Below are 21,597 nucleotides of genomic sequence, written 5' to 3'. Positions count from 1 at the left end.
TGTATCAAAACAGACGTTTATTTTAAAAAAATATAGTGACTCCAAAAACCAACTTTGTCACTAGTGTTACAGGAAGTATGCATGCATCTTAATTTGGTACTTAAAATATACCAGTATAGACCCCCCCCCTTACGCAATTTGCATACAACTCAGATAACCAACTTTGCTTCTCAGGAATCCAAGATGATAAAGCCATTTATGGGTCCCTCCCCCACTGAATGGCAGAGATGCCTTTATGAGGACCCCATTTTGGCCCTTGCCTGTGGGGGAACAAGCCCTAGAATGGATCCTCAAGAGATCCGGGGCATGGCAGCGTTAACATTGAGGACTAAATGCAACAGGCTAGGGACCAGTGATCACATTCCCCACATTCGCATGGGGATGTACAAGCACCACAGATCTTTCCATACCGATGGTGCTACAGATCATCAGTCTCTTCAGGCCACAGAAACTGCTGACGTGGAGCACTGTGGCTCACAGCAAAGCTTATAGCCTATCACTTACAAAAGGGGAACATAGGAAGACCTGAATGCTGCAACGGCTTTGCTAGCAGGATTTTTTGTAAGAGGTTCAAAATGAAAAATAGCTTCTTCGCTGTTAGGGTGAAGAGGTACTTGCATGTTCCTCGAAAACAGGTAATAAGACAGGGATTTGGGGGGAGGGGGAAGAAGTGTGTTATAATAGCACAGAACAGAATGTTTTCTTGGGCAGTGACCTGAGAACAAGACGTTACATCGCTCCTTACAGCCAATTCTAAGTTGTGCTCAAATGCACTTGGAAGGTGAATTCTTTATACCAACTTCTTTAAGCCTCAAAAAGACTCTTCGGAATAATCCCACCCAGTTGATAGAATTAATCCAGAACAAAGGGCTGAAGAAGACTGTTTAGGTCACTTGTCTCAAACACAACAATAAAATTTCTGGACTCCTTCAAGCTCTTAAGATTGAGTCTCTTAAATGTCACTGTTTTAGACGCAGCACCCTCCCAAAAGGACACAAGCCTTTCAAAGTGCTTTCCAGTCAATGGGCTTCTTTCCAGATTTTTGCAGCAATTCATTTGTTTTTGAGAAATGCTTGCAGCCGAAGAAACCCCTGTGCACAGAAAGGGGCGAAGGGTGAACCGTCTGTAAGACATGGTGGCGTTTCTGCAAGAGAGCAGAGAGAGCTAATTTCACCATCATCCCCACCTGTGCTTAATATACCACCACAATTTATTATTAAAAACAACCCAGCCCCCCTTCCCCCGAAGGCAGTGAACATTAAATTTCAAAACAGAGCAGCAGAATCTAAATCTTGGGCATTTATCCAGGAACCTAAAGGTGAATCAAACAAACCAGAATTTCAAGAACCCTACTGCACTGTGGCAGAGTGGTAAAGCTGCAGTACTGCAGTCCAAGCTCTCTGCTTATGACCTGAGTTCGATCCCAGCAGAAGCTGGTTCAGGTAGCCGGCTCAAGGTTGACTCAGCCTTCTGAGGTCGGTAAAATGAGAACCCAGCTTGCTGGGAGGAAAGTGTAGATGGCTGTGGAAGGCAATGGCAAACCACCCTGTAAAAAGTGCTGTGAAAATGTCATGATTTGACATCACCCCAGAGTCGAAAATGACTGGTGCTTGCACAGGGTTAGGGTTAGCTTTTACCTTTACCTTTTTACTGCACTGTGCCAGGACCAAATAAAGGGGTCACCAAAATAAGTCTCATTTGCCTAGGGTGCTACAGACCCAGGACTTCTCATTTGGGCTTGCAGTGAGTAGAGATTCAGGTCGGTAGCCATGTTGGTCAGAAGCAAAAGAACAAAATCTGAGTCCAGTGGGCACCCTTAAGACCAACAAAGTTTATTTCCAGGAATAAGCTTTTGTGTCCAAAAACATACTCAGAATAAAACCTTGTTGGTATTAGAAGATGCCACTGAACTCAAAACTTTTTTCTTGTGCATAGAGTGGTTAAGATCTACTGTGTGAAGGAGGAAAAAGTCTGTGTTGCAGAATGATTATTGCAGCACGACAGGTCAAAAAATTATCTGGATCAGTATCCTCTCTTTTGCTGGTGAAGATCAAAATTGGAAGGGAGATGCACCCAACCTCTGAAATCCAGTCTTCATACTCAGTAGCTAGCAGTGACTAGTTTCTAAACACAGAGGTCTCACTGCTGGAAGTAAGAACTTAGGTTTAGACTCCTTGCTGCATGCCATCCTACCCAGCTAAGCCAACCTAAGAGCTGCCCAAGCAGACTTGACTTCTCTATGAATGGAAAAGGCCAGATGTGCTTACTCTGTCAATAGCGCTGCCCTTCTTCTGAGCATAGGCTCCCCATAGCATGAAGACCAGCCCGTCCAGGTTTTTGTTCAGCCAGGACACCACCGCATCCGTGAACTGCTCCCAGCCCTTCTCCTTGTGAGAGTTGGCTTGGTGCGCTCGGACAGTGAGGACAGCATTGAGCAAGAGGACTCCTGAAGTACACACAACACAGGAAGGCATGAGCACAGGCAAGCAATGACTGATGGTTTACACAACAGATGCACGTGGTCCGGGTTCACTGGGATACATGAGGAAGGCATAAAGATGAGGCTAAAGCACATGGGGATACACAGGTGGACAAACCACAAATCCATCTGCTGCAGAAAGTGTGCATTTGGCCTAACCTGAACGCAACAATAAGCTTGTCTGACTTCCCTCAGCTGCCATCCATGACGGAGAAGCACAGCTTGCACAAGGGAGGGTAACCTCACAGCAGCAGAAAGACGGCTAGGGCTGGGGATGTAGCTGTAGCAGTAGCCCCTGCGGATTCTTCCTTGCCAGGAGCGGCCAAATGATCTAGGAGACTCTCCAATGTCTGCCGGGGCATAGGAGGAAGAAATCTGCTCCTTCCTGCCAGATGCTGATGGGGTACAAAGGAAAGAGCCCAGTCTAGAAAGCAAAAGAGGAAACTCGATCACCTTGTCCGGCCCACCCTGTCAAGTCTCCATGGCCAGGATGAGAAAAGTCTTCTATGTCTGTTTCAAGCTCTTTGTAAATATTTTCTAGGCTGCAAACAAACAATGAAACAGGGTTTTGCAACAGCGCCTTCCAAACACTTCCTAATAAACAACTTTGTTTCAAGTAGTCTGCAATACCCATTTTAATGTGGGCAGCAATCGGATACCCATTTAAAAGCAATGGCATGCTGATTTGAATAGGAAGACCACTGAGAACTGATTGTGTGTGTCTGATCCTAACGCAATGCAGGCAAAGGCAAACCTTACCTGGGTGGAGGTGGCACGGGTCTCTGGACACTGAAGCAGAGGCCATGTGCTTGGCTGGGTCCATGATACGGGTCCTGGCCCAAGATGACAACTTTCACCTGAAGTTGCAAAAGCAGAAAAGCTTAACAGCCACCCTTGGCCATTCCTGCTCTCAATGGGGGTCTGCAATACCCAAAATGTTGGTCAGAACTCCAAAGCAGGTTACACCTATCTCCCAGGTATGTTGCAAAGGAAGGAGGAGAAAGAACAACATGTGCTGGGAAAAGGGGCTCTGGAAAGCTCAGTGGCAAATCTGGGTTTGCCTCGGCACAATATACAATAAAATATAGGATTTGATTCATGTTAATTGATGTGAGATTCATGCCTTTTGTGATGGGAAGGAGTGGGGCCTTTGCCTCGTGTATTATATTACCACAAAACAAATAACACTGTATCTTACATAAAATAGCATAATTGTTATTCACATGCTCATGCACTCAAGAATGCAAAGTTACATTTCCAGAACCATAATTCATGTCTAGAATGCAAAAAAAAGAAGTCCATATAGAAGTCTCTAGTTAGTTTCCAAAACTCTGGATAATTTCCAGTAGTGTTCCTCTGAGCTCTTGACTTTAGATAAGTCATGACACCTCTCCCGGGTTTAAACTGGACGTGTTTCAAGAGGCTCTCCCTTCTTCAAATCACCATCATTGAATTTGGACCCACTGCTCAAAATACAATTTCACAGAGGCATGAATAAGTCCAACCAGTGATGGAGAAGAAGAAGATATTGGATTTATATCCCACCCTCCACTCCAAAGAGTCTCAAGAATGGCTCACAATCTCCTTTACCTTCCTCCCCCACAACAGACACCCTGTGAGGTGGGTGGGGCTGAGAGGGCTCTCACAGCAGATGCCCTTTCAAGGACAACTCCTGCAATAGCTATGGCTAACCCAAGGCCATTCCAGCAGGTGCAAGTGGAGGAGTGGGGAATCAAACCCGGTTCTCCCAGATAAGAGTCCACACACTTCAGCACTAGAAGATGACTGCAGATTTATACCCCGCCCTTCTCTCTGAATCAGACTCAGAGCAGCTCACAATCTCCTATATCTTCCTCCCCCACAACAGGCACCCTGTGAGGTGGGTGGGGCTGAGAGAACCCTCCCAGAAGCTGCCCTTTCAAGGACAACTCCTGCGAGAGCTCTGATCTGAGTCTCAGAGTGGCCTACAATCTCCTTTCCCTTCCTCCCCCACAACAGACACTCTGTGAGGCAAGTGGGGCTGAGAGCTCTCCCAGAAGCTGCCCTTTCAAGGACAACCTCTGCCAGATCTATGGCTGACCCAAGGCCATGCTAGCAGGTGCAAGCGGAAGAGTGGGGAATCAAACCCGGTTCTCCCAGATATGAGTCCACACACTTAACCACTGCACCAAACTGACTCCTGGAGGCAGTCTAGGTTCTCAATCTCTTGCATTAAACTGGCAAAAGATTCAGGTGGATAGTTGCATTGGTCTGAAGCAGCAGAACAAAATTCGAGTCCGGGGCACCTTTAAGACCAATGAAGTATTATTCTGGATATAAGCTTTCATGTGCATGCATACTTCCTCCGTGGAGTGGTTAGAAGAGAAGCATGAGATGCACACTATGGAAGTCCTTGTTTCAAGCTCAGTCAGAAGTTCACTGCATGGCCTTAAGCAAGCCACTCCCAGCTACCACCTATCTATTACTCCTCCAAGAGTAAAGTGACTGCGCTCCACTGTGACCAGAGCAGCAGCACAATCGGCCACCCAGAGACAAGCCAAGAGCCTTTACATACTTGGAGGAGTTTCCAAGAAGGGGGAGGAGGTGATTTTGTAAAGTAACCAATCACACACTGCTTTGCACCCACCCCCAAAGAGAGAACTGTGCATACTGTAGGAAGCATGGGAAAAGGACATCAGCTGAGTCAGTCAAAAGGAAAGGGATGGTTGTAGACTGGCCCACTTCTACGTTCTGGAGATTTTGAGGGCTGGGTAGGATTCCTAAACCACACTCCTTTGTGGTTCATCAAGATGTGTATCTATTTATTTATTTTTCATTTTATTTTATTCGATTTATATCCCGCCCTACCCCACCGAGGTGGGCTCAGGGCGGCTTACAACATAAAAACCAACAAAATCAATTTAAATACATTAATAATACATTAATAATTATAATTATACAATAAAATACATAAAATACCTATAAAATACATAAAAACACGTAAAACTCACTTCAGTATGTACTATGCTACCTTCCTTAAATCAATTCTTCAATATTCCAGTATTAAATAATCTGGTGTTCGAGATTGAGTGTTCAGGCATTCCGATAACAATTAATTGTATGCCAACCGGAAGAGGACTGTTTTGCAGGCCCTGCGGAACTGTTCAAGGCTCCGCAGGGCCCTCACCTCGTCCGGGAGCTGATTCCACCAACAAGGAGTTGCAATCGAGAAGGCCCTGTCTCTGGTCACTTTCAGACGGGCCTCCTTTGGCCCAGGGATTGTAAGAAGGTTTTGGGACCCCGATCTCAGCACTCTCTGGGGAACATGTGGGGAAAGACGGTCCCTAAGGTAGGCAGGTCCCAGGCCATAAAGGGCTTTAAAGGTCATAACCAGCACCTTGTACCGAACTCGGTATGTTATCGGCAGCCAGTGCAGTCCCCGAAGCCCCGGCTGAATGTGCTCCCATCTAGGGAGCCCTAACAACAGCCAGGCAGCGGCATTCTGCACTAGCTGCAACTTCCGGGTTCGGCACAGGGGCAGCCCAATGTAGAGGGCATTGCAGTAGTCCAACCTCGAGGTGACCGTTGCATGGATCACTGTTGCCAGGTCGTCGTCCTCCAGGAAAGGAGCCAACTGCCTTGCCCGCCTAAAATGAAAAAATGCGGACTTGGCAGTGGCCGCTATCTGGGCCTCCTATCTAGCAGAAACCTGTACATTAGGAAGGTACTACTGGTGATGTCCAGTCACTAAGCGAGGCCTGAATGACAGATTCAGTCCATGACTGGCTCTTGCCCCATGGAGATTCTTTCAGGATTACTCACATTGTGGATATCGCACATCTGGGTCCAAGTGAAGACTAGATTTGGGGGTGGGTAGACAGTGTAACGCTTGCGCTCCTCAGCAACAAAGGCCATTAGCTGGTTAGGGAGAGAGGAGAAATTTTTAGAAGACTTTTTTTTTAAAAAAATCCCACCCCCTATGGACAAGAGAGGCAGGTAAGTTTATAGCAGGCCACGTTATGCGTTGTGCCAGTTTATGCACTGATTAGCTGCCTACAAGTTGAAAAAGAATAAAACTTTCTTCTGTCAAGAATCAGGTCTTTGAAAGGGAGCAGCCAGCCAAATGTTCTGTTAGAAGAAGAGAGGAGGAGGAGGAGAAATCACATGTAATGATGGCTTCTGAGGTGAGCCTTTCAAAAATGTGACCACTCAAGGAACACACATTCTGTAGCAAGGGGGAGAGAATGCAAGCCTCATGCAGTGGGAGGGGCTCCTTCTTCTGGGGGGCAGTGGTGGGGAATTCACAGGTGAACCAGAACAGTTGCTTGTTTTAGCTTTCAAGGGATGCATTTTCCTGCACAACAACTTCATTCTTACCGGCAAGCTCTATTTTCATTACATTACTTGTTTACAGTAGGTCCTGCAACACTCTGCGCTGAAGATTTTTCAGCAGGTGCTCCATAGTTATGGGGCAATCTCCTGGAAGAGAGTGGGGGCTTCTGCTCTCCTAGCTTTCAATCAATGCTGCAGACAGAATTAGTCTGTGCAGCTTTTGAGACAAACTAAACTCTGGCAAAAGGCATAGAGAGAGAGGCATGAAGAGTTTTAATATGATTTGAATGCACTATTTCTGTTTTAATGTTTTTATATGATTTTTTTCAACTGCATGGTTAAAGATGAACAAGCGGAAATTGAATCCTGTCAAGACAAAGGTGATGTAGGTGGGGAAGGCAGAGATCTTGGAAGGCATTATACATTTCATATTTGGGGGAGTTCAGCTGACCCTCACTGACTTACTTAATAGTACAAGGGTCATACCAAATTATTTAGCCTGGAAGATTACTCTTTTCCTTGGCCAGATTGGATCCACATCACAGTAACTGGGATGTTAGACTACTGTAACACACTCTTAATTTCTGAAACCCTGTTTCTGCATTTTTTTAAGTTTGGCCTTATTATGCAGTTTTTATGGCACTATTTTCTAACTTCTAGAATCTGTTTTATTTAGAATATTTACTGCATACTGCTCCTATTGTATCAATCAATTTTGTAATCACCTCAATTTTCAGGTAAAAGCATTAATAACTAACTAACTGTACAACTTTTATCTGCCTTCAGTCCTGAAGTGTCAAGAAAAAATGGGTATATATTTTAAATGAATGTTGTGAAAATCAAAATGCTGCATTGTGTTTGAAGAGGAGAGCAACAACTAAATTGTATTAACTGCCCTGGATTTCAAACAGAGAAATCATACTCCAAACATATATAAGGAAGGTGCTTTGACCAATCTATCCAGTGGGCTGAATAATCTGTCAACTAAGACAAAAACATAATAAAAATACATCAAGTACCTTACAATACATATAAAGCTGGTCCCCAGACAATGGAACATATTAAGTAACAATGTAAAGTTAAATAAAGGAAAATAGGAGTAGGAAACAGAAAACAAGAAAATACAAACTTATAGTAGGTAGTAGTAATCTGTGGAAGGCCGCCTGCTTTACAGACAGAAGAACCTAGATTCAGTTTTTGGCACCTGGTTTAAGTATCTCAATTACCAAAATGTGTGGGAAGTCAGTAGCTGCAACCAGTCAGAAGGGACAATGCTGACCTCCTACTTGACCCACAATAGGTCAGTTCAGGAGTTTTTTTGTAGCAGGAACTCCTTTGCATATTAGACCACACCTACTTGATGTAGCCAATCCTCCAAGAGCTTGCAAGGCTCTTCGTACAGGGCGTACTGTAAGCTCCCGGAGGATTGGCTACATTAGGGGAGTGTGGCCTAAATAAAATATTATTATTATTATTATATATGCAAAGGAGTTCCTGTTACAAAAAGCCCTGGGTCAGCTTCATATAAAAGCGATCAGGCTCAGTGGGCAGTCACACGCAACAGCTCCTGGGTTCAGTTGTTATGATCGCCAAGCAAGGGCAGAAAGCTCAGGACTGACAGCGAATGGCGGTGCCTCGTGCTTACCTGGGAGAAATAGGGTTTGGAGAACTCCCCAGTCAGCGCGACCCTCCAGCTGCGCCCGATCTCCGCGGGGACGAGGCTGTTAGTGCGGGCAGCGAGTCTTTGCAAAGCCGCCTCTTTGTTTCTCCGGATCCGTTCCAGCTGCTCCGGACTCAGAGGAGGAGACCGAGGGGAGGCAATATCAGCCTTTGACCTCTTGGGGGAGCAGGCCTGGAAAAAGCCAAGGAAGCACCAGTGGGGCAGGAGGGAAGAAGGAGGCGAAGGGAGGCGGGGAAGGGAGGCCAGAGTCTTCGCGGCCGAAGCAGCCATAGTCGGCTGCGACCAAGACAAGACTTCCAATAACAACTTCCGGTCCGAGAACAACACGCGGGTGTTTCGCGGCAAAATAACAGGCCCGTCAGACCACCCCCGCTTCCCTATTGGACTGTCAAACAAGTCCCGCCCTCCCACTTCCCTATTAGTTAGCCGCGATACGAACAGAGTGCCTACCATCCGTCCCGCCTCCTCCGGTTGCTAAGGACGCCCTGAATCCCTATTGGTTTACGCTTAGTCCCGCCCCCAAGCTCCTTTCTATTGGTTAAAGCTCGACGAAGAGCGCTTCCGATTGGTCGCTGCCTCTGAGGGCGCCTTTTCCCAACGCGCGCGAATTCAAGCAATGAATGAAAACTTCTCAAAGCCCCCTTTGTGGGCTTTAAGGGCCGCTTCTCCCGCCTCGCCTTACCTCGGCGGCCTCGCCTGGCTGCTCCGGTGAGCGGCTCCGCTTCTTGCCGGGCGGCGCGGCCGCCTCGAAGAAGGAGAGCAGCGTCTTCTGCCCGATCATGGCGGCTCCCTTCGCAGGCGGGAGGCGGCGCTGCACCTCTGGAGGAGCCCGGTCCGGAGCCGAGAAGGATTCGTTGCTGCCACCGCTTCCCTCCCCCCTCACGCAGCGCGACCCGCTCTTGTTCTCCCCGCAACCCAAAACTGGCGCCAAAACGAGCGCGCATGCGCACGCCGAGGGGGCGGCCTTGATCGGAGGGGTTCGGTCTACGCATGCGCGACGTAGTGGGCAAACAAGCCGGACGGGGAACACGTGCGTGCCTGACGCATGCGCATTGCGTGACTCGTCTTGGCCGTTCAGCAGGGCGGTTTGCTGCCCGGGCCGAGCGGGGGCGTTCAGACGCGCGACTCCCCCTGACTCGCGTGTTCGGGGCAGTAACGTGTGAACGAAGGCAAGAGGCAGTGCAGGGACGGGGGCCTCCTTCCGAGTAAGTGACCGGGCGGCAGGAGGTCCCGACTCCTCCTCGGTGAGTTTGTCCGCCCAGGCGAGTGCTCGTGGCTGCTTGAATCAGCTTTTCCTTTTGCCCAGACTGTGGCTCTTTCACACACAACGTGTGGCTCTTGAAGCCTCCGCTGTCCTTGCAGCTGCCTTGGAGAAGGCATTGCTCTCTCTGAATCACTTCGCCAAGGGTGCATGTAAAGTTAAAATTGCTTTCTTTTCATCTCCCCCTCCCCCATCTATTTCCTTCCTTCCTGTCTTGCGACTCTCAAGCATCTGACGTTTACTCTATGTAGCTCTTACGTTAAGCAAGTTTGGCCACCCCTGCTTCTGCCTGTCCGGATAGGAATCTGTGGCCAGTCGGTGTTGTCAAGCATGCATATTTCTAAGTGCCGTGATGGTTTCCTAGACAGAGAGCACGCCACTAGTATCCACCGCCCCCTCCTCTTTACAACGGTTGGGCAAGCAGTAAATCTATCTAGCCCAAGGATATTTACGCTACAACCTGGCTGGTAAAGCTGTGAGGTCCCTCTCCCCTGGATTCACACAGACAGTTCTTATCAGGTCTCGGAGAAGTGTGAGAAAGGGAGATATTTGTAATAGCCTAAATTCCTTCGTAATAAAAGAGATACTATGTAGTAACCTTTGAACCCGTGACTCAAATTGCATCTGTATACTATCCTTTGAAGTAATCCTATATAGTAACTATGTAAACATGTATGCCTTACTACTTCCAAGGATTCTGTCCTTGGTAAAGCTTCTGTTTCTACAATAAAGCAACTTTTGATTTAACAACAAAAGATTGGTTACTGAGAAATAGCGATGCTTTACAGGTGTCCTGGGATGGGGGGAGGAGGAAAGAAACGTTTCTCTGTCTCTGCCCCCTTTCTGCACAGCCCGCACAGTTTTGTAGATGCCTGTTCAGGGACCACAGATGGCCACTGCAGATCTCACAATCCGTTTGCTTTCCCCAGCCGTGCAACGTCTCTCCATCCTTCTGCTGCTGTTCAATGCTTTTTTCACAGCCAGGTGCGCCCCCCCCCCCCCGTTCCAAAAACAGCACAGTGGACCTGCCCACCCTGTTACTCACTTTCACCTTATACATTTATCTACCGTTTTATCCCAGATGAAGAAGCATGGATACAGGGCTCTCCCTTCCTTGGTTTTTTTAAGATAGCCCCCAGACATCTCTCCTGTGAGCGTAGCTTTTGATTCTTTTGAAAGCCATCTGTTTGAGTAACTCCCACAAGTGTCTTGGGCACCACATGCAGAAGGGATTCCTGTCTCTTTTTCTAAGCCTTCTAAAAATCCACTTGATTGGATGGCTGAAAATATATAGCGGAATACAGGACTTTGCTGTTTCCATACCCAGCAACATCCCATTCAGCGCCTTGTGTAGTTTTGTTGAATGTAAACTTATTCTTCACTCCCTTCCCCAAATTCAGGTGTCTTGCGACTGGCAAATGGATAAATTCCTAGTCCGAGGAGCTCTTAAACTCACACCAGAGAAGAGAAAGCATCAGCCAGAGGAAGAGGATACAGACTGTACCAAGGAAAAGAACGGAGTGGAGGAGAAAAGACCCAGGCTCCCTGTAGCCCCCCTGGCTGAGCCCCACCAGATGCAGACCAGCCCTTGGAGGGAAATTCGGGCTGAGGGGTTGAACTGCAGCTACACAGTCCTGTTTGGCAAAGCCAAGGCTGATGGGCTCTTCCAGGAATTGGAAAAGGAAGTAGAATACTTTGAAGGTAAATTAATGCCTGGAGTCTAATGTTTAGCTGGTGGGACAAAGCTCACCCTCTGAATCTTTGAGCAGGAATTAGCTATCTGGAAGGCTGCATTAAAAATCTACTTTGTTGTTGCTGTCAAAATAGCAACCATAAGCAAGTGCAGCAGCTAAGTCATTCGTTTTCAGTGTTGCTACATCCTTTTTCAACTTCACTTTAAATGTTGTTTTTTAAAAAAACAGCTATGTGTACTTTCTTGTTGACAGTTAACACAATGCCAGCAACTTCTTAAGGGATGAAGGAAAAGACAGGAGCTTAAAATCGATAGAGAGAAGGGAAAGGATCGCATTTAAGAACAAATAAACAGTAGAGAGAAAGGGAGAAAAGTAGTATTTAATGAAATAAAAGGCCAAATCCCTCTCCTGAAAACTTGATGGCAGGTAACTATAGCTCAAAATAAAGTTCAGACTCACTATTGAGTGGGAATCTCTTTTGAATGGATTCATCCATGCACATCACAGAAAATTCTGGGGTATAGGCTCTGCTGATGCGGACTGGCAGAGTAGATTTCTTGGGCTTCACCAATGACCTGTGCGAGCCAAAAATGTGTTTTATGATACAGTCAACGCTCTACAGCTGCCGTAACTTGCAGATTGATACCCATGGCTGTCTTTCTTTGCGAGAAGCTTGTCTGCCATTTACTAATATCAAGGAAGACACCCCATGTGACACCGAAACACACGCAAACAGTTGTTTTAAACCCTGCCTTTCACTTCCTCTCTCCACAGTAGATGCCCTGTGAGGTAGGTGGGGCTGAGAGAGCTCTCAGAACTGTGACTGACCCGCGGTCACCCAGCTGGCTGCACATAGAGGAGGAGGGAATCAAGCCCATTTCTCCAGATTAGAGTCCCCCGCTCTTCACCGCAATGCCATAGCTGTCTCAAAGTTCCTTGGACCACCGTGGTTTCAAAACCACAGCCTTAACGGATTGAACATATGAAGCTGCCTTCTACTGAATCAGACCCTGGGTCCATCAAAGGCAGTATTGTCTTCTCAGACTGGCAGCGGCTCTCCAGGGTCTCAAGCTGAGGATTTTCACACCTATTTGCCTGGACCCTTTTTTGGAGATGCCGGGGATTGAACCTGGGACCTTCTGCTTCCCAAGCAGATGCTCTACCACTGAGCCACAGCCCCATTCATGGCTCTCCAGGGTCTCAAGCTGAGGATTTTCACACCTATTTGCTTGGACCCTTTTTTTGGAGATGCCAGGGATTGAACCTGGGACCTTCTGCTTCCCAAGCAGATGCTCTACCACGGAGCCACCGTCCCTCCCCAAATTGTATGTAGTACGGGCCTTTCGGGGTCTCTTGACAAATGCCAATCCAGATGTAGAAACCCATCTTGAGCTTTTTCACACTTCTTTTCCAACAGGAGATTTGACCAAACTGCAGGTCTTCGGCAAGTGGCACAACATTCCAAGGAAACAGGTGACCTACGGCGACTCTGGGTTGACCTACACTTACTCGGGTGTCACCTTCTCCCCCAAACCATGGATTCCAGTTCTGGAGCATATCAGGGACCAGGTCCAGCAGGCCACAAGCCACACCTTCAACTTTGTTCTTATTAACAGGTAATTTTCAAAGCCGGAATGACACGAAGGGCTTGCAGCTCTGCCTGCCACGCTTGACGGTGTGTGCTGACACCTCCGTGCGTGGGGTCCGCCCTTGGCAGATGTTGGGGGACTTCAGCTGGGGCAGAAGTGAAGCGAGAGCTAGAGTGGGTCTTTTCTGCCTTCCCAGATACAAAGATGGACACGATCACATCGGGGAGCACAGGGACGACGAGAGGGAGCTGGTCCCTCGCAGCCCTATCGCTTCCGTCTCCTTTGGGGCCTGCAGGGACTTTGTCTTCCGGCACGGGGCTTCCCGAGGCAGAAGAACCTCACGCCGCATCGAGGCCATCAAGGTGCAGCTGGAACACGGCAGTTTGCTGATGATGAACTTCCCCACCAACCGCTACTGGTACCACAGTTTGCCCAGCCGCAAGAAGGTCTTGGCTCCGAGAATCAACCTCACCTTTCGGAAAGTGATGACCATCTAGCACCGGAGGGGCGGGATGCACGCCTGTTGTTTCCACCTGCCCATCCCTCTTGAAATGGATCCTCTTTTAAAGTCATCGACAGCCGCCTTCTTAATCACTTCCGTAGGAGGGCAGCACAAAATGTGGATGGGCCATGCCTGAAAGTATCCCTGCTTCGGTGTTTTTGAACCAGGAAGTTAAGGGAACCCGTGAGCTCAGCTGAACATTTGAGCATCACTATGGTAGACCTGTAGCAAAGACCAGTGTTTTGGTACTGGTTTTGTTCACGTTTGAGGTGACCGCTTGGTCTGTACAGGTTGGCTGATGTGCCTTCAGTGGTCTCGTTTTGATGGTGCAGCTGCAGAAAAGGGAGAGGGGGCTGTACCTTGTTCTGGTTATGCCTCCCTTCTGAACTGGGAACAGAACGTGCTAGGACTGTGTTCCACAGCAGTTCTAAAGTAGTCTCTACCCAGAAGAATTGACACAGTCATCTAGGCCTGATCCAGCAGTTTGACATTACAGCTGGAAGCCCTTATTCCACTCACTGGCATCCAGATTGGTCACTGCTCCTTGCTTTCAGGAGAATCCTATTTCTCCCTCTTATCCTGGAGCCAGTATTAGGCAACTTTCTACCACAGTAGAGACAGTTCGGTGTGGTGGTTGAGTGTGCAGACACTTACCTGGGAGAACTGGGTTTGATTCCCCACTCCTGCACTTGCAGCTGCTGGAATGGCCTTGGGTCAGCCATAGCTACTGGAGGAGTTGTCCTTCAAAGGGCAGCTGCTGTCAGAGCTCTCTCAGCCCCACCCACCTCACAGGGTGTTAGTTGTTGGGAGGAAGGAGAAGGTAAAGGAGATTGTGAGCAGCTCTGAGACTAAGAGTATAGGGTGGGATATAAATCCAATATCATCACAATCTTAGCCATGTACAATCAGTGCACAGAGGAAATCAGTGCACAGTACAATCAGTGCACAGAGGAAATCTAAGGCTGAAGACAGCCTTTCCCCCCCCCCTCACTTTCAAGAGACCTGAATGTGGGTTTAGGAGCTACAGAATGTTTTTAAAACACTTGTCAAGGTAACAGGGTTTGCAGAGCCTGAGAACTATATAAAAGCCTTCCAGGCCTGTTTGCCAGAGTCCCAGGAGTTGGAAGGATTATATACTCAGCAGCGAGTCAAGCTTTCTGAAAAACCCTGGTTCCAGGCTACAAATGTGATTTTTGTTTTTGAGCTACTCAGTTGGGATGTTGCTGTCTCAAATACAGACCGCAATTCAAAAACACTTTATCAATAAAAATCAGTCTGCCAGAAACACATCCATGTTGCATGAAACTACACTGGACTCATGCTTGGATGAATGCTCACAGCAGTGCCAGTGCTGCAGGCCAACTGAGGAGCGACAGCACAACCATAAGCACATCTGTCTGATTAAGGGTGCCAATTAAGGACACAGCAGGCTTTACTCAAGAGGAGTGCAAGGGGTGGAGGGTGTTTTGGGAAAGTTATCAAGGAGGTTGCTGGGAGCTGTGTGAGAATCCAGGGTGGAGAGAGGGAAGGGGGCTGTCTCCAGGTTAGCCGCCTAAGTTTCTAACTAGTCTTATTTGTTTTATTGGTGTTCTGCAAAGCCAGTAAACAAGTCTTTTCTGTAACAGCCTGAGCAAACGTAACAGATAAGCAGTACAGAGTGTTTTATTAATACGTACAGAGATCAGAAAACTTCCAGTTATCAGGGCTGTCGCATCCATTCTGCCGCTAGCCGCTCACTCCAGCCAAGTATATATTTCCCAGAATGTCTTTCCCTGAGAGAATCAGGCTGCATTCCCACTGACCTACTTCATGGTGCAGCGCTCTGACAGCATCTGTGTTTGGCAGAGCCAACCACATGACTTGGCCTTTACCTGAACCTGCAGTTGAGGTTATAGAAACAAAGCGCACACGCGCACCCACCTCCAGCGTGCAGACTGAAAAGGCCCTCCGCTTGACAGATTGGAGATGCCGACTGCAATTACTGCCCTGTTTTGATGACTGTTCTTACACCTGGAGCAACAGGGTTCAAAGAGACCAACATGGACAGTGAAGAGCAGCGTTCAGCCTCTGCAGGCAACGGCAGAAGTATGCCGTTCCTCTCCTTCCCCTTACTAAGCTTAAAGTGACCACAGAGGCCACCCAACTCAATCCTCGTAGGGCACTCCAAAGCCAGATTTGAGCCTGAGAAAACCATGAGCGTGGGCATCCCCAAGAGTTAGGGCAGCCATGCTGTTTCTCCTGTGGCCACCAGGCCTTGCCTTTTGCTGCCTTCACAAGCCACGGCACCAGCCAGTGCCCCCTAGAGGATCTAAAGCATCCCCGCCCAATCTTCCCTTTCACTGAGCAGCCCTGCACAGAACAGCCCAAGGAAGCAGCCCATGACCATTTGGTGGTGTGCAGAAACCAGCTAGGGCTGCTTCCCCGGGGGAATGTCACACCTGCGACAGGGTAATATGCAATTCTTTAGAAGCAGAAGTTGCCATGTGCTTCAGATTAGCAGACTTCTCTTCCATACCACTTAATGCTCAGGAAGTGCTTCGTGGCCACAAATCCTAGCACAGCTGTATCAGCCAGGCTGCTGTGCGTTACAGGGAAAGGGAGAAGCCGTGCAGTGGCAATCTGTTGGGGGGGGGCACTAGGGAGCAACCGCCGCGGCAGCTTCTTTCTCTCAGCTTCCGCAGCGCCAAAAGCCAGTTCTCATCGATCAGAACTGGATTCCATGCACACCCAACCCCGGAACACAAAAACCACAGGTCATATTTGGCAGAAGTAGCTTTTAAAACATACAAAAAAAAGGTCCGAAGGTTTAAAACTGGCACAAAGACACGCAGCAGGGCTTTTGGGGTGGCCTGGATCACAAGGAAACCAGAAAGGCCGTTTGTTTCATTGCAGAGCTGGGCGCTTAAAAGGAAGCGTGATCTTGCAATCACTCTGTCATGTCGTTTTGATGCTGACATTCATAAGAGCGTTGCTGGTGGGGGTAAAATAACCGTGCTCTGTGGGGCCTCCATTTCCCATTCGATTGCTACAGCTTCAACCGCGCGGAGCCCCCAAAGGCTGCAGACTCTGATGCTGCAGGGAGCCAAGAATTCTGGCGCCTCCCCGCTTCCTGATCCCCTGGGAACTTTAAAGGAGGTGACTGTGCAGGATGGATCCTGTCTATGGATGCTATGGAAGATCAAAGGCACTTCACTGTTGATTCTCTTCGCCTTCCCACCTTGGTCTTGCCAGCTGAGCTCTGCCCCGGCTGCTGGGGCGGGGATTACTCTGCCTCTGGCATGGGAGGGGCCAACAGACATCGTCCTGGCTGGAGCAGGTGAGGTCGCACGAGAGGTGAGCTGCAGCTTCCGGGTAGGTAAATATGCCGCAGCGAATGGAAACTCACACATCCAGCATGTCTTGCTCCAATGAAGCTGGCACAGAGAGCCAACAGTACAGACAGATGTGGCAGAGCCGGGGGGGGGGTCAAAAGGGAAGCAGCAGCAGCAGAGGAAGACAGTAAAGATGGTGGAAGAGTGAGAAGAGGAGCAGAAAGCATGGTCTGCAGCCACCCCTGGATCTCTTGGCCATAGGGTGCTGTGTTCACTGCTTCTGGGCTACCAACAAACCAGTTGCTGTGCCACATCTGGGACTCCGGCACATTCTTCTAAGGCAGTTCTCTGTGGACGGAGAGGTGCTCGACGTCCCTCTGGCCGGAGAGGTCACGACACGGTCCAAAAGGTGCATTCCCCCGCCTTCGAAGCCCTGACGCTAGTTTCACCACGATACATGAAACGGAGGCAAAAATCGTGCAGTCGGGGGAAGTCGCGGTGTGAAATTCACCGGCGGAGAGCTCTTACCGACACATGGGAACACTTCTCTAACACTGACACGCACGCAGAAGAGCACGAGGTTAGTGTGCTGACTTTGGGTGGCGGGAGCCAATGACGGCCACTGGAGGCCTGCAAAGGAATCATCTGTGAGGGCCGGAAGAAGCGCCATCATCCTCGCAGGAGCGTATCCGCGGGACCTGTGTTCTGTCCCTGTCATTCCTCTGCTCGGAGTTCCTTGCTCTGCTGCTGCAGCCGGGACTGGACGCGCTCGTAGAAGAGCAAGTAGGCGCTGGACGAGAGGACCTCTTGCAAAGTGGTTTTGCGCACAATGTCATCGGAAATCCACAGCCACTGGCTGCTGGCCACCAGCGGGTTTTTGGAAGAAGGTGGGGAGCGGCGGTACGTCACAAAGTGTCCCGAGTGCATGTCCCCGTGGTGAACCACGACGGCCATCAGACGGTAGAGATACGCTGGGGAGCTTACGAGGGCAGGAGTTGGAGGGAAGAAAGGAGAGAAAACGAGAGTGATGAGATGTTTTATATGCCACAACTCTGCAATCCCACACCAAGAAGACGACGACGACATTGGATTTATATTCCGCCCTCCACTCGAGTCTCAGAACGACTCACAATCTCCTTTATCTCCCTCCCCCACAACAGACACCCTGTGAGGTGGGTGGGGCTGACAGCTTTTCACAATAGCTGCCCTTTCAAGGACAACCCCTGCCAGAGCTATGGTTGACCCAAGGCCATTCCAGCAGCTGCAAGTGGAGGAGTGGGGAATCAAACCCGGTTCTCCCAGATAAGAGTCTGCACACTTCACCACTATGGCTGACCCAAGGCCATTCCAGCAGGTGCAAGTGGAGAAGTGGGGAATCAAACCCAATTCTCCCAGATAAGAGTCTGCACACTTCACCACTACACCAAACTGGCTCTCTTACAATCACCTTCTCTTCCTCCCCCACAACAGACACCCTGTGAGGTGGGTGGGGCTGAGAGAGCTCTCACAGCAGCTGCCCTTTCAAGGACAACCTCTGCCAGAGCTATGGCTGCTGACCCAAGGCCATGCCAGCAGCTGCAAGCGGAGGAGTGGGGAATCAAACCCGGTTCTCCCAGATAAGAGAGCTCTGGCTGACCCAAGGCCATTCCAGCAGGTGCAAGTGGAGGAGTGGGGAATCAAACCTGGTTCTCCCAGATAAGAGAGCTATGGCTGATTCAAGGCCATTCCAGCAGCTGCAAGCGGAGGAGTGGGGAATCAAACCCGGTTCTCCCAGATAAGAGAGCTCTGGCTGACCCAAGGCCATTCCAGCAGGTGCAAGTGGATGAGTGGGGAATCAAACCCGGTTCTCCCAGATAAGAGAGCTATGGCTGATTCAAGGCCATTCCAGTAGCTGCAAGGGGAGGAGTGGGGAATCAAACCCGGTTCTCCCAGATAAGAGAGCTCTGGCTGACCCAAGGCCATTCCAGCAGCTGCAAGGGGAGGAGTGGGGAATCAAACCCGGTTCTCCCAGATAAGAGAGCTCTGGCTGACCCAAGGCCATTCCAGCAGCTGCAAGTGGAGGAGTGGGGAATCAAACCCGGTTCTCCCAGATAAGAGAGCTATGGCTGATTCAAGGCCATTCCAGCAGCTGCAAGGGGAGGAGTGGGGAATCAAACCCGGTTCTCCCAGATAAGAGAGCTCTGGCTGACCCAAGGCCATTCCAGCAGCTGCAAGGGGAGGAGTGGGGAATCAAACCCGGTTCTCCCAGATAAGAGAGCTCTGGCTGACCCAAGGCCATTCCAGCAGCTGCAAGTGGAGGAGTGGGGAATCAAACCCGGTTCTCCCAGATAAGAGAGCTCTGGCTGACCCAAGGCCATTCCAGCAGCTGCAAGTGGAGAAGTGGGGAATCAAACCCGGTTCTCCCAGATAAGAGAGCTCTGGCTGACCCAAGGCCATTCCAGCAGCTGCGAATGGAGGAGTGGGGAATCAAACCCGGTTCTCCCAGATAAAAGAGCTCTGGCTGACCCAAGGCCATTCCAGCAGGTGCGATTGGAGGAGTGGGGAATCAAACCCGGTTCTCCCAGATAAGAGAGCTCTGGCTGACCCAAGGCCCTTCCAGCAGGTGCAAGTGGAGGTGTGGGGAATCAAACCCAGTTCTCCCAGATAAGAGTCCGCGCACTTCACCACTACACCAGACTGGCTCTCTAAACAAAAATGAAACTATTAGATGCTATGGGTTAGGAGTTATTGTGTGTGTTGTTTTAGCTGTATTTTAAGCCATGACTTTTATGATGTTTGTGTTTATTCCGTTCACCGCCCTAGTGGCCTTGATGAGGGCAGAAAGGCATTTTGTAAAAACCCAAAATATAATTTTTAAAAAATGTAGTCCCCTTTATTCACTTCTATAGCAGCATCCTGTCTTGTCAGAAACTGAGGGGGCAAACATGTACAGGTCTCAGTTTGGTGTAGTGGCTAAGTGCTCAGACTCTTATCTGGGAGAACCGGGTTTGATTCCCCATTCCTCCACTTGCAGCTGCTGGAACGGCCTTGGGTCAGCCATAGCTCTGGCAGAGGTTGTCCTTGGAAGGGCAGCTGCTGTGAGAGCTCTCTCAGCCCCACCCACCTCACAGGGTGTCTGTCTTCTGAGAGCCAGTTTGGTGTAGTGATTAAGTGCACAGACTCTAGCATAGGATGGGGTAAAAATCCAATATCTTCTTCAAACGGGCCAAGATTTCATCTGGGTTTTTGACCCCATGAGCTGTGCACAAGGGATCCAGGCGGGCAACAGAAGCAATCCCTTAGCTGTCAATGAGGAATGGAGAGAGCTGGGGACTTGCTTCTCTGCTGGACCGTTCCCCCCCCTGGGGAGCTTCAGCTGCTGCTAGCATCTGGCTTACCCATAGTCAGAAACTGCTGCGAAGGGAAACACTATGGGGGAGGTCAGCAATGATGGGGAGCAGGTACCGTTCACAAGGGAGGATTTATTACCATCCAGCTGTTCCACATCTGCAAGAGAAGCAACACAATTAAACACTGAACTAAACTGCCTGCATTCCAGTGCTCTCTGACTGAGCAGCCCTTCCCTGGCTCTCATCCACAGGGAGGGAAAGTTGTTTCCAGGGCCAGACAGGGAAGGACTACAAAAGCTGGTCCCCTTTATTTTTCCTTTGGAGGCACAAGAGACTACCAGAGAAGGGGACTCAAAACATCCTGTGGAGTTAATTACAAGGCTGCTTCAATGGTTACTTGGAGGTCTTCTTAGAGTCCTGGCTCCTTTAATTTTAATTTAATTTTGGATTGATGGCCCACCCTATCCCACATGCGGGCTCAGGGCAGCTTACAACAAAGATCCATTTAAGCAGCAGCAAACCATAAAAGCAATAAGAAAAACCTGTACGGGAGAAAAGGGGCAGTTAAGGATAAAGAAAGATGCTTCCTGGTTGCACTGGGGTTGATGTATCTATCGTTCCTGATCTTGCCTCTAATATCAGGGACACTCAGCACAATCTCCAATCCTTCTGGCCAGGTGTACAGCCAGCTAAGACTGGGGTGATGGGGGGAAACAATACCTACCACCACCCCTTTCCCTGCACCCCACCTCCTAGTCATACGAAACTTGTGCACGGCCAGAATAACTGAGATGGGCACAATACGCTCAACAGTGGGACTGGCGCTGGATGTCAAGTCATGTATTTCTTATTCTGTGTTTGGAACTTGTCATATGAACATATGAAGCTGCCTTCTACTGAATCAGACCCTCCTGGGCCCATCAACGTCAGTCTTGTCTACTCAGACTGGCAGCAGCTCTCCAGGGTCTCAGGCTAAATTTTTCATGCCTGCTTGCCTTGACCCTTTTTAGTTGGAGATGCTGGGGATTGAACCTGGGACCTTCTGCTTACCAAGCAGATGCTCTATCACTGAGCCACCGTCCCTCCCCTTTAGTGGCTCTCCAGGGTCTCAAGCTGAGGTTTTTCACACTTTTTTGCCTGGACCCTTTTTAGTTGGAGATATCAGGGACTGAACCTGGGACCTTCTGCTTACCAAGCAGATGCTCCACCCACTGAGCCACCGTCTCTCCCCTTAGACATATGAACATATATGAACATATGAAGCTGCCTTATACAGAATCAGATGCCCCTGGGTCCATCAAAGTCAGTATTGTCTACTCAGACTAGCAGCAGCTCTCCAGGGTCTCAAGCTGAGGTTTTCCTCGCCTGCTTGCCTGGACCCTTTTTAGTTGGAGATGCCGGGGATTGAACCTGGGATCTTCTGCTTACCAAGCAGATGCT

At 49.2% G+C, this 21,597-nt stretch overlaps 3 protein-coding genes across 3 annotated transcripts in view; 1 reads left to right on the top strand and 2 right to left on the bottom strand.

Annotated features, from left to right (window-relative positions):
* Positions 1-9,403, bottom strand: UNG (uracil DNA glycosylase). Its single transcript, XM_060250398.1, has 7 exons — positions 9,154-9,403; positions 8,436-8,642; positions 6,281-6,376; positions 3,239-3,336; positions 2,933-3,021; positions 2,268-2,446; positions 1-1,144 (listed from the first exon to the last, which is right to left on the bottom strand). The coding sequence occupies exons 1-7, from the start codon at positions 9,250-9,252 to the stop codon at positions 1,004-1,006; spliced, it is 909 nt and encodes a 302-aa protein (XP_060106381.1). The 5' UTR covers positions 9,253-9,403; the 3' UTR covers positions 1-1,003.
* Positions 9,404-9,505: 102 nt separating this feature from the next.
* ALKBH2 (alkB homolog 2, alpha-ketoglutarate dependent dioxygenase) lies at positions 9,506-14,810 on the top strand. Its single transcript, XM_060250397.1, has 4 exons — positions 9,506-9,715; positions 11,133-11,433; positions 12,844-13,042; positions 13,212-14,810. The coding sequence occupies exons 2-4, from the start codon at positions 11,151-11,153 to the stop codon at positions 13,510-13,512; spliced, it is 783 nt and encodes a 260-aa protein (XP_060106380.1). The 5' UTR covers positions 9,506-9,715; positions 11,133-11,150; the 3' UTR covers positions 13,513-14,810.
* A 1,466-nt stretch (positions 14,811-16,276) lies between these two features.
* The window catches only part of USP30 (ubiquitin specific peptidase 30), a 31,320-nt gene continuing 25,999 nt past the window's right edge, over positions 16,277-21,597 (bottom strand). The window contains exons 12-13 of the mRNA XM_060250396.1: positions 20,206-20,314; positions 16,277-17,807 (exon numbers count right to left, since the gene is read on the bottom strand). Of these exons, the coding sequence (XP_060106379.1) occupies positions 17,543-17,807; positions 20,206-20,314 (374 nt within the window). The 3' untranslated portion in view covers positions 16,277-17,542. The remainder of the gene's footprint in view (positions 17,808-20,205; positions 20,315-21,597) is intronic.

Source organism: Heteronotia binoei, chromosome 11 (genome assembly GCF_032191835.1).
Source record: "Heteronotia binoei isolate CCM8104 ecotype False Entrance Well chromosome 11, APGP_CSIRO_Hbin_v1, whole genome shotgun sequence".
NCBI classification, from domain to species: Eukaryota; Metazoa; Chordata; class Lepidosauria; order Squamata; family Gekkonidae; genus Heteronotia; species Heteronotia binoei.
This window is presented reverse-complemented; position numbering and strand designations above follow the sequence as displayed.

Bases quoted from the DNA above. Each gene is read 5' to 3' on its own strand.
- UNG (XM_060250398.1), bottom strand. From the start codon at position 9,252: ATGATCGGGCAGAAGACGCTGCTCTCCTTCTTCGAGGCGGCCGCGCCG. The intron at 8,643-9,153 runs GTAAGGCGAGGC...GGCTTTTTCCAG, and splicing joins AGCCAGGCGAGGCCGCCGAG to GCCTGCTCCCCCAAGAGGTC. The intron at 1,145-2,267 runs GTAAGCACATCT...GCTCTCTTGCAG, and splicing joins AGGGCAGCGCTATTGACAGA to AAACGCCACCATGTCTTACA.
- ALKBH2 (XM_060250397.1), top strand. From the start codon at position 11,151: ATGGATAAATTCCTAGTCCGAGGAGCTCTTAAACTCACACCAGAGAAG. The intron at 11,434-12,843 runs GTAAATTAATGC...CTTTTCCAACAG, and splicing joins GGAAGTAGAATACTTTGAAG to GAGATTTGACCAAACTGCAG. The intron at 13,043-13,211 runs GTAATTTTCAAA...CTGCCTTCCCAG, and splicing joins AACTTTGTTCTTATTAACAG to ATACAAAGATGGACACGATC.